We start from the raw sequence: 12500 nt of genomic DNA, 5'->3' as shown, positions 1-12500 counted from the left end.
CCAGTCCTCTCAAAATTGAGGAAATTCTTTAAACCTACTATCTTGCCTTTTTAATTTACCATTTCCTTTTGATTTCCACTGTCTTAAAGGTGCAGTGTGTAATATGACATCATCAAGAAAGTTCTAGAAAGTTCTAGAATGCAACACTCCCTGGGTAACCCCAACCCTTTTGAATAATAACAGAAGCTACAGTGGCCTTCAGGGACAAGAACAATTCTAAATTTTAAACAATGCACCTGATGACATTCCAACTATGACACTTTCAAGATGGCGGCACTAGGCCTTGGTCCAAGATATGCAGAAATATGGACATATATGAGACCCTTTCTAAGGGAAAAAAAAATAATTAAAATTTTTTTTTCAGCTATTATGCACTAAATTAAATGTACTTGTGGATATTATAATTACTTTCTACAAAATCTGCTAGGAAATAAAACCCAAAATTCTACACACTGCAGGTTTAAGTTGGATTACTTGTGCCTCTATGTGCTTTTCCCATATGTGTGTATGTACTGTATGTGAACTGCAATGCAAACTAAATCTACCTCCAAGTACTAATAAAGTAACTTTCTCTCCTCTAGTCCTCTCCACCTTGCGGCCCGTAGCGGTCTGAAGAAAGCCGTCCAGGAGCTTCTGACCCGGGGAGCAAACGTTCAGACTGTCGATGAGAACGGTAAAGAACCTGGAACCTGGAACCTGGTCTGCTACAGGCGCTAGCTGCATGTTCTAGTGACTGGTTCGGCATGGAGGCTATTCTATGTTTGCAGCATGAACTAGAGTCGTCTAAGGAATGGTTTTACTTTAGTTTTCAATGTGCGCTGCAAAGTCTGTCTGTAAAAAGAGGGTTCCCACCTGTCAGGGCTTTAGTAGAAGATTGTGGAAACATCGGAGAGATTTTACTAATGGTAAACTTCATGCTTTTCATGTTTTTGTAGACATTTTAGCCTTTTTATTTTGATAGCAACAGTATTGAGATGAGAGGACACAATTATGGAAGAGAGAGAATAAATTGGGGACATTGCGTATCATGGTCAGTGTACCACTTGTGTACACACTAAAACTTAAAGGTGCGGTGTGTAATATGACATCATCAAGTAAGTTCTAGAAAGTTCTAGAATGCAACGCTCCCTGGGTAACCCCACCCCTTTAGAATAATAACAGAAGCTACAGTGGCCTTCAAGGACAAGAACAATTCTAAATTTTAAACAATGCACCTGATGACATTCCAACTATGACACTTTCAAGATGGCGGCACTAGGCCTTGGTCCAAAGTATGGAGAAATATGGACATATATGAGACCCTTTCTAAGGGAAAAAATTATAATTCTAAAAAAAGTCAACTATTATGCACTAAATTAAATGTACTTATGGATATTATAATTACTTTCTACAAAATCTGCTAGGAAATAAAACCCAAAATTCTACATACTGCAGGTTTAATAGCAAGTGTCTAATAACGAAATTAGTTTTTTTACGTGCTTACGAGGATCTTCCAGTTGTTGTCGGTTGTAGCGCCCCCCTCTGGACAGAAGCTGTAATGCTAGAATCAACAAAAGCTAAAAGTTCCTCGTAGTCACTCTAAACCTGTACAGACCGACAGTGGGAACTCTGATAGTAAATGTATATAAACTGCTTGATTGCTTTTTAGTCAACATACTGTATGTATTTGCTTGTTGTGTTGCATACGTTGGCTGCTGTTGTCTGTGTGTGCTGTGTGCCCTCTCCCCCATGCTGCAGACTGTGAGGGGCCTGTGTGTGTGTGTGTGTGTGTGTGTGTGTGTGTGTGTGTGTGTGTGTGCCCTCTCCCCATGCTACAGACTGTCAGTTGGCCGAACACTAATGGAATGCTGCTCCGTCCCTTTGTCTGTCGCCTTCCCCGCTTCCTCTACGTCCACGTCTCGCTTTCCTCCTCTCTATCTATCTATCTATCTATCTATCTATCTATCTATCTATCTATCTATCTATCTATCTATCTATCTATCTATCTATCTATCTATCTATCTATCTATCTATCTATCTATCTATCTATCTATCTATCTATCTATCTATCTATCTATCTATCTATCTATCTATCTCTCTCCCCCCTTTCTCTTTCCCCCTCTCCCTATCTCTCTCTCTCCCTCCCTCTTTCCCTCTCCCTCTCTCCCCATCTCCCTCCCTCCCTCCCTCTCCCCCCTCTCTCTCCCCCCTTTCCCTCTCCCTCTTTCTCTCCCCCATCTCTCTCTCTCTCTCTCTCTCTCTCCTCTCTCTCTCTCTCTCTCTCTCTTTCTCTCTCTCTCCCTCCCTCTCTCTCTCTCTCTCTCTCTCTCTCTCTCTCTCTCTCTCTCTCCCTCTCTCTCTATCTCTCTCTCTCTCTCTCTCTCTCTGCCTCCCTCTCTCTCTCTCTCTCTCAGGTCTGACCCCCGCTCTGGCTTGCGCTCCGAGCCGAGAGGTGGCCGATTGTCTGGCTCTCATTCTGGCTACCATGATGCCTTTCTGCTCCCCTTGCAGCTCTGGAGCTCCATCCCCAGGCTCCATGCTGAGGTCGCTCCCGCCCCACCGCGGAGGTTTAAAAGGCCCAGCCACGAGCACCGGCAATCGGGTAACACGCAGCCCTAGGAACCCCTCCGGACCCTCCAGTGAAGGGACCACGGAAAATGATTCGGAAGACTCTGAAACTTTTTGACATCATCCGAAAAAAATAATTAGATTATCTGGCCCTTCTACCTCAAGACCTCCTGTGCACCTGAACCTTTAAATAGACACAATAGCACACACAAGCACGCATGCCAATCGCACGCATGCACACACACACACACACACACACACACACACACACACACACACACACACACACACACGTTTGTACCACTATACTTGTGAGGACATTCATTGACATAATGCATTCCCTAGCCCCAGTGGTGTAGTGGTGCCTGGAGAAGTGGGTATACTCTAAGTTGTACTGCGCGCGCATCCGCTTTTGCCGGTCCTATATTTCCCATAATTGCGCTGCCTCACACAGCCACTCACGAGTAGTGGTCCAACACAGGCCTAATGCATGAATAGCCTATAAGATATAGAGAGCGTAGCTGGCAGAACGGCTATATGTTTAGCCTCCGTGTCCGCTCCATTTACAGCCATTAGTGCGAGTGGGGGGGGGGGGGGGGGGGGGGGAGTTCACTGTCCTGACAGCTGACTGCCGCTACGGTCTGCCGGACCATCACTGTTTGCACAGTAGGCTAAATAGGGAGACTGAGGTGGGGACCCTGGACCTTCTAGGGGGGTCCGGGGGAATGCTCCCCCGGAAGAAAAAAATGCAACCTTTTAAAGTAAAATTCATCAATCTGGTGCACTTTGAGAAGAAAACTGCATGCAACCAGGCCCAGGGGCCCAAGGGCTCAGGGGGGCCCTAAGCCAGAGATACTGATAGTAACTTTACATGTCGCATTGTCAAAGAGCTCAGTCACTCATGTCAATAACAGCCTAGGGTCCAAAAAGGAATAGGAAATAAATCATCATGGCCCCTAGCAGGTGAAAAATAGAAAAGCAAGTGCAAAACAAAAGCATTATTAGCTATGTCTTATGGGCTTCATAAGGGGCCTCTAAGGCCCCCACACACATACAGGAATAAGCTTTATACGTGTAAATTATATACTGTTCATAAAAAGTAGCTTTCCATCCTGTATCTGTTGCAATGGGCCCCTCCATCATATAACATGGATCTGCAGACCAATCTACTGAAATGTTTTTACAGTTGCAGAGTAAAGAGTGCTGCCTGTTTAAGAAAAATAATATTCCTTCTGCAGCTCAAGATTTGATTTAAATCTAAATTTTCCTCTGAAAGTGCATCAGATTGATGCATTTTACTTTAAATCTCATAATCCGTCTATGAACCAACTGGTTTCCACAATCTTTTTTATTTTTGCGGGGAGCATGCACAAGCATTATTCATAGAAAAAAAAATGTGGGGGCCCCCCACAGGGTCTTGAAACGGGCCCCGAGATCGTTAAGACCGCCCCTGCACGCTTGCCGCCTTCTCTCTGCCCGCTCGCCTCTCTATTGAGAATGCATTAGTGGGCGAAACAAACGCCTCGGCCCGTGTGAAACGGCCTGAACTGCTGAACGAAGGAAATCAAATGAGGTTCTGGCATTTTCCCCAAAAAACGGGACAAATTGTGTCCCGGGAGAGATTTTTCTTTTCCCGGGACAGCTGGTGAAAAAAAGAGAACAATTTCGGGGAAAACGGGACGGGTGGCAACAAGTCCCGCAGTCGCGGCCGTTAGAAGTGGGTATACGCAATGTCGCCTGAAAAATAAGTGGGTATACGCCGTATACCTGCGTATACCCCCCACTACACCACTGCCTAGCCCCTAACCCTAACCATCAGAACTAAACTGCCTAACCCCAACCTAGAGTTAACCCTCAAACAGAACCTGCCAAAATGTCCTCACTTTCCAAAATTGTCCTAACTCTTTAAGGTCTAAAACTGAAAATGGTTCTCACAAAAATAGTTGTATAACCACATACACACACACACACACACACACACACACACACACACACACACACACACACACACACACACTAGCCCTTCACCCTCTCCTCCAGGAACGATGCGCTCTTAATAGAGGAGGGGAGAGAGTTTTCCGAAACATTTTTGACAGAGTTCTTGGGGCGCTTTTTCCCAAAAAACATTGAACCACCACTTCCTCCTCCCAGGACTGACTATTGCAGCCGACTGATGCTACACACAATTCTCTGGCAGAAGAAGAAGAAGAATAACTCGACGGTTTGGGGTTCTGCATGTTAGTGTTAACGTTCACTTCTACACACAGGTGCTTAAAAATCCAAACCAACCTCGGTACTTTTTCAGTCTCGCCTTTTTTGAGACAAAATTTTGTCTTAAAAAAAAAATATTTAAAAAAAAATTATATAAAAAATAAGAAGCCATTTGTAACTGTTTGTACAAAATGAAGTAGAGCGTTTTAAGTGTCATTTTAACCTTCTTTATGATTTTTAAGGCTTTGTTTGTTTTGTTGTACCAAATATTTGACTTTCACACGTAAATATTTTATGAATTTGAGACAGCAGGTACCGATCTATAGAGCTGTATAAGCACAACGTTTGGATTTTCTTTGCTTTTAGAGTTTTTGATGGTGAATTCTGAGTTGTGGCTGTGAATGTGAAGTCAGCAGCCTTTTTAATACGATGTCTAGTAGTTTAAAATATTCACCAGATTAAAACGGATATGAGACGGCGGTTAAATCTCGATTCCCTTTATTACGTCCATGTTTCACTCATTTAATTATTATTATTTTATTTTTTTTAAGATTTTTTTTTGGCATTTTTATGCTTTATTGATAGTGTAGAGACAGAGTTGAAATGGGGCAGAGAGGGGAGTGACATGCAGAGAACGACCGCGGGCTGGAATCGAACCCGGGTCCGCTGCTGGCCGAGGCCCATGGGGGGGGGGACGCCCTACCAACTGAGCTAAGGGCGCCCCCATGTTTCACTCATTTGTGTGTGGAGAAGACGCATGAAAACAAAATGAAGTAGCCAAATTTTCATCTAAAAGCAAAGTATTTTCGAAGCTATTTTCAGCTTTATCATGTGACTGAATAGACATGAAACCAATAGATACAACATCTTATAATTGTAATAATAGTGATTGAATTGTTTCATGACTCCCTGACACCAAATCGTTATCCTCATAGCATAATTGCCTAAATAATTTTTCACTTTACTCTACTTTTACTCTACATCTACTCTACTCTACATCTACTCTATTCTACATCTACTCTACTCTACATCTACGTTACCCTACTCTATAACCCTTAAAATATGACTTAGGCAATTATGCTATTAGGCTAACGAACAGTAGATGTAGAGTAGAGTAGATGTAGAATAGAGTAGATGTACAGTAAAAGAGTAGAGTAAATATGATTTAGGCAATTATGTTATGAGGCTAACGAAATGCACAATTTTCCATGGAAGGATTAATTAGGTCTAGGGCTGAGAATTTATTTTTTTTGTTATCAGAGAAAGCAGAAATATTGCAGATTATGTTTATTAAATGTAGCAGAAGGAATAAGTGAAACTGGACAATGGGGGGAATTGGGACGTAGCCGCTGATGAAAACAGGGTTAGTTAAGCTTTGAATTAAAGCTGAGATTTATGCATTTTTTTAAAACCTGCGGCCATAAAAAACTTCCACGATTTTAAACAGTGGTGAAAAGCTCCTCAGTTCATATTGTTGGCATTTATTTACTCTTAACAAGATGGTACAAATACTGCCAGCACTTCAAATGTAAAATAACACAGGGCCTTGACCACTTGTCCTCCTTCCCTCCTGTGTGTGTGTGTCTGTGTGTGTGTCTGTGTGTGTCTGTGTGTGTGTCTGCCTGTCTGTCTGTCTGTGTGTGTGTGTGTGTGTGTGTGTGTGTGTCTGTCTGTCTGTCTGTCTGTCTGTCTGTCTGTCTGTGTCTAACCAGCTATGTGCCATTGTCTCAAACGTGTCCAGTGCCTTGATGTCAATTAATTTTTCTTTTACAACAACTCTCTCTGTGTGTGTTAGTAGATTTTAATATTTTAATAACTTTAGGATCAGTTCACCAAGATCACAGAATAAAAGTTAGAGTGTAGAGCCGTGGAGGTTTGTCTAGGTTTTATAAGATTTTTTGCCCAATTGAAATACTAAATTAAAATTAAAATATTACAAAAAAACGTTAACTTTAACTTACACCTTATTTGAAAAGAGATGGGGTGGCATGGATTCATTTTACAGCCCCAGTTCAATGTGATATCCCAATTAGAAGTATACAAAAAAAAAAGAGTCTCCGGTCTCAATGGGATTTACCTGTATAATAAAAGGTAAACAAATCTAAAATAATTGTAAAAAAACACAGCTGAAAGGATTACCTAACGATATTAAATTTAAAAATCATATGAAACCTTTCCTTTGTCATGAGCTTCAAAAATGAAATCTTAAAGCTGGGTATCTCAAAAACCTGGACAAATCAAACCAAAACTATTAACACACACAAATTAAATTTCTGAGATGTGGGTGAACTGATCCTTTAATATGTGCAGTCTAAAGTGGGCAGGTCTGTTACATTGAACAACAATGTTTGAGAGTGAGTTCAGCTCTGTGTGACTGATATGCAGATGTTCTTTTTTTTAAGATTTTTTTTTGGCATTTTTTATGCTTTATTGATAGTGTAGAGACAGAGTTGAAATGGGGCAGAGAGGGGAGTGACATGCAGAGAACGACCGCGGGCTGGAATCGAACCCGGGTCCGCTACTGGCCGAGGCCCATGGGGGGGACGCCCTACCAACTGAGCTAAGGGCGCCCCCTTGATATGCAGATGTTTTTAATATATATATTTTCTTGGTCAAACTGTATCACTCCACTGATAAACTAGATTTTTCCTATTGATGACAAATCTTTTGAGAAAACCGAAACCAACAATGTGTTCATGCCATCGCCTGAAAGTTCCTTTTGTTCCTAACAAAGAAATTCATATTTAAAGATGCTCCGGGGAACTTTCAGTTTGTGTTGATTCTAGCGCCCCCTTTGGACAAAAGTGGTAGTGTTTTTACTACTCCAGCTGTTGTTCCTGGGTGAGCGTACGCAAGACAAAGATATTAAGAAAAACTATATAAAAATAGCTTTCATACTGATGGTCTCGTTTGCTGTAACATGGTCATTTATGATCATCAGAGGGAAAATTAGACTGTTTCAGAAATATTAAAAAGTTCCTCGTAGCACCTTTAAAAACAAATTGCAAAAAAAATAGATTTTCAGAAAAACTTTTAATACTTGTTGGTTTCGGTCCTCTCTTCATGAACTTTGTAGATGATGAAGAAAAATTAGAATATCTCCAACTTGTCCTTATTAATTTGGTTGTGTGTGTGTGTGAGGTAAAGAGAGTGTGTGTGTGTGTGTGTGTGTGTGTGTGTGTGTGTGTGTGTGTGTGTGTAAGCGTAGGTACTGATATGGAAATTGCTTTTGTATATAATGTTGAAATTAAAGCTTTGTATGAAATCACAGAGAACTTTGAGCACAGGGTGACGTCACCATCTTTAAAAAAACACCATTTCTTTTGTTGTTTTTTTCCCACAAAAAATTCAGAAAAATAAAAAAGTTATGTATATTAATAATGAATTTATTTTACATTTTAAATTGAAAACCCTGTCAGCTGCAGTTACAAGAGTAAAAATTATGGCGATTCTGATAAGCACACATTGTTAACAAGCACAGTTTTTACCCCCTAACCCTCTAACCCCCCCCCCCCCCCACACCAATCCCCCCCCCCCCCCCCCCCCTGCGATCTGAAGGTTTGAATCTGTCTGCCAGTATTATGAATCTATCTTCACCAGACAATCGCTATGGTTACATGTCTGATGATGTCACACCAGTTCCTGATGCAGTACAGACATGCTGAGGGCTGTTGGTCAATGACCCGTTTTATAATAAATTGTACAATTATTAAAAAAGAAAATGTGTTTTTGTCGTTCTTTCTTTATACACTGAATCACAACATAAACAAGCTGTTAAATATCATTCTCATTTAATTTCCTCTAAAGATTTTATAATTATTGATCAAGTGTTCATTAATAAACAATCAATCAATCAATCAACCAATTGATCTACACACTCTTTAGATCTATCTTTGAATTCCACGTTTGTCCATATCCAATCAGTATGAAAAACAAAATTATTACAATTATATAAAAAGGAAAAAAAAAATTATAATTTTATCTCTAAATGCTTGCTGCTGTAGCTAATGAGGATCATTTTCAAAATGATTTAGTTTTTGCATGTGTGGAATTTTTTTTATTTTTAAGTTATCTGTAGTACTTTATCAATTAAAATCTCTTTTTCGCTCCAGTGTAATTTGATAAATAATTCATTTCAAATTACCTTTCCTCATGCCTCTTCACTCTTTATATTCATTTTGCTTCGCTCATTGGTTGTCTGTCTGTCTTTCTGTCTTTCTGCCTGCCTGCCTGCCTGTCTGTCTGTCTGTCTGTCTGTCTGTCTGTCTGTCTGTCTGTCCTCTTCCAGGTTTCTCACGGTGTGGATCAGGTCCCTCCTCTGGCAGCATCTGAAGTCCTCCTGCAGCCACACTATATTCACTATTCATATTTTACTTTAGTATTACATCTGGTCAATTATTGAATTCCTTTGTGTTTTTCTCTACTTATGACATTTATTGCAGGATGTCCGTCCTGGGAGAGGGATCCCTTACTCACTCTGTCAACTCTCCCTGAGATTTCTCAATTTTTTTTTTTATCTCCATAAAGGGTTTTTACTGGGAGTTTTTTCTCAGCCAAGCTAAGGTTCTAAGGGCAGAGGGTGTCATACTGTATGGAATGTAAAGCCCACTGAGGCAAATGTCTATTTGTGATATTGGGCTATACAAATAAAACTGATTTGATATGTGTAGAGAAATACAAAAAAAACATTATTGAGGGCAAAGGGTTTATTTTGCTGAATCTGTTTTTATTGATTATTAAAGAGAAACCGGAGAGACAACTTCCAGAACACTTGGACCCTTTTAAAATCATCTGCTGCAGTATCCGCTGGTGTAAATGTAAAATAAAAGTTGTATAATTTAAATACAATTCTGCTGTCACCTTTCTATGAAAAAAATGTCTCGGCAAAAAAAAAAATATAGTTTTACACACATTAAAACCATGTGTAGAGCTTATTACATTTATGTTTGTGAACCCCCTTGTGGTAAATAGACAGTCAGCACCCAGTTGGATTACATTTGACAGACAGAAAACTAAGGGAAATAACTTAATATGAATTTTTTGTATGAAAATTTGCAGTTGCAATTATAATAAAATATTTTCTTCTGTGATAGTGTAGGCCTACATGTGTCTTTAATTGTTGGCTTCAGTGAAACAATCCTTCTGGTGAATTTACTACGTGCTCTCCAGTTCCGCAAAAAACAACTCTTTAAAAAAAAAGTTATGTCAACTAATCTAATAAAGTACCAATAATAATAAAAAAAAAGCGAAATGCAATGTTTTTATATGGAGCTTTGGCACAGGAGGAACATTGTTGACCATCCCAACAACAGCTAAGGGCAAAACAATCTGCTTAGTTCCTCTTTTGTTTGCAAAGACAGACTTAAAGGTGCAGTGTGTAATATGACATCATCAAGAAAGTTCTACAAAGTTCTAGAATGCAACACTCCCTGGGTAACCCCAACCCTTTCGAATAATAACAGAAGCTACAGTGGCCTTCAAGGACAAGAACAATTCTACATTTTAAACAATGCACCTGATGACATTCCAACTATGACACTTTCAAGATGGCGGCACTAGGCCTTGGTCCAAAATATGCAGAAATATGGACATATATGAGACCCTTTCTAAGGGAAAAAATAATAATTCAAAACATTTTTTTCAGCTATTATGCACTAAATTAAATGTACTTATGGATATTATAATTACCTTCTACAAAATCTATTCTACACACTGCAGGTTTAATGAAAGTAATTTGTGACACACTGCATGACTTTTGACACACAAGGTATTGAAAAATAAAAATCTTAATATATGAGAATGTACAGTAATTATAATGGTTCGATCGATGTTTCTGTGTGCGACCTTTGCTGCCTGATCTCCTGATCACAACAGTTGGACCATACGAGCTCGGGTCTCGATTGGTCGGGTCTGCCTGTGAACCGGGGAGTGGGCTCGCTTTCCAGTTGTTTAGTTTGACAGATGTTATCTTAACCGCGCTGTTTCATACATTGATGTCAAACTCAAACCGTGAACGGCTAATTTACCATTTTTTCCCCCTCGCTGTCATGGCGACACAATCATATTTCACGCGTCAACTGGTGTCTCCGCCTACCGGCTAGTTAGCATAGGAAGCTAATATTGGATAGCTTACCTCAATAAACCTCTAACCAATTATATACGGTGAGTTATTTTGCATTACAATAATACCATTATAACTCTGTAGGAGTTAATTTGGTTGTAAATGGCACGTATAGCAAATACACTGACACACAAGGTCAATAATAAGGAAGTGTAATACATTAGCAACAGCATACAGTTGATACAGAAGCTAAACAGCTAAAATTGGAAATATATTGAGCCATTGTAGCCATTGTGTTAATGTGCAGACGTGTGCACAAGTTGACTGTGTAATATGGTAACATACTGTACGGTGGTGACGTGCATAGCTCGGTTTATATAGCAGGATACAGTCAGTCATGCTAGGTCGCCTGTTATGATCACATGATGTGGTCTGGTCTGGGAGGTAGGGGGGAGAGCGTGATGCTGCTACTTCTGCTATGTATTTCCTTTCTCCACACATAATCTGCAAAAATGGCATGCATTGCCAACGCACAGTCTGTAGCTTTCTTCAAAGGGTGAGTCTAAAAAGGGAGAGTGGATAGCGGCAGGGGTCGTTCCAGTTTGTTTTATCGATTATACCATAACGAATGAGGTGATGGTGGCTTTGCTTTGACAGAACACTGTGTCTTTGGGTTTCTGTTGGTCCATAAGACAGACGTGAAATGACTTGAAAATAGTTTCGATTATGAAGTTAGTGTTGTTTTTTAATTTAGTGATGTTTTGAAATGTGTTTTAGGGGAGAAATTGGTATTGATCACGCTGTAACAAAGCCAACATGGAAGTTTATTTAGCCTAGTTTACAATTTTGTTGTTGCTAGTATGGACTTGATATAGGTCTTACATTGCATTCATAATCTCCATTTTATAAAGGTATTAAAAGGTCATTGAAAAAGAGTTGTTGAAACCCTGTGAACAGGTTGTACTACTTTTACTGTACATGAAGAATAAGGGGATGGAGGCCACTTTGAATAACTTCTGCTGTTTCATTCTGGATTTTTTTCTTCTAATAATGAGATTTAGCAAGCAGCCGGCAGCTTAAATGTTAAAGGGCTTTTTGTTTGGTGGAGAATAAGATTTAATGTAGCTTCACATTCTTGCACTTCACTTGAAGACATTTTCTTTACACTTTCAAAACCAAGTTCTGATATACTTCTGTATTGAAACAGTTCACAGCACTTCGAATAAATGTATTAATTCATTTATAAATTCAATATTTTTTTTTGCATTTTTGTGTATTTTTTGCTCTTTTAGAATTGGAATTGGTGTGATGCTTTCGTCTTTATAACCTTAACTTTATTCACCACAAATTTTTTTTTAATAATAATTTGAGAATTATTCAAACGTATAGGTATCCAAAACCCATTATCTGAAGCGGATCGGAACAGAAAAAATAAAGGGATGGTTGCATCTTTAGTTATAGATTGATCTTTATTGGGTCACTTCTATGAAATACGTTCAGTTTATGAAGATCAATTATTTCCTTCTATTGCCAGAACTGATTCTTATCACAGACCCAATCAGCTGACTTATGCTGACCTCACTGACGCTACCATGACGACGCTAACATAACTAGATTAAGGATCCGTACAGTATGTAAGGCCGGCTGATCAGTTCCACATGCCTCAGATACTTAAATGAAT

General features: G+C 39.6%; 2 protein-coding genes across 5 annotated transcripts in view; both read left to right on the top strand.

Annotated features, from left to right (window-relative positions):
* Positions 1–3076, top strand: part of ankrd44 (ankyrin repeat domain 44) — a 32134-nt gene extending 29058 nt beyond the window's left edge. For 2 of the 3 annotated variants that reach the window (XM_080038557.1, XM_080038556.1), the window contains exons 26-27: positions 582–673; positions 2394–3076. In XM_080038557.1, the coding sequence (XP_079894683.1) occupies positions 582–673; positions 2394–2665 (364 nt within the window). In that variant the 3' untranslated portion in view covers positions 2666–3076. The remainder of the gene's footprint in view (positions 1–581; positions 674–2393) is intronic. The other variant, XM_080038558.1, reaches the window with a different exon arrangement.
* A 7610-nt stretch (positions 3077–10686) lies between these two features.
* Positions 10687–12500, top strand: part of pikfyve (phosphoinositide kinase, FYVE finger containing) — a 39701-nt gene continuing 37887 nt past the window's right edge. For both annotated transcript variants that reach the window (XM_080037583.1, XM_080037582.1), the window contains exon 1: positions 10687–10920. The gene's annotated coding sequence lies outside the window, so the exon portion shown is untranslated. The remainder of the gene's footprint in view (positions 10921–12500) is intronic.

The sequence above is a fragment of the Ammodytes marinus genome (genome assembly GCF_949987685.1).
Source record: "Ammodytes marinus genome assembly, chromosome: 12".
Classification (NCBI taxonomy): domain Eukaryota; kingdom Metazoa; phylum Chordata; class Actinopteri; order Uranoscopiformes; family Ammodytidae; genus Ammodytes; species Ammodytes marinus.
This window is presented reverse-complemented; position numbering and strand designations above follow the sequence as displayed.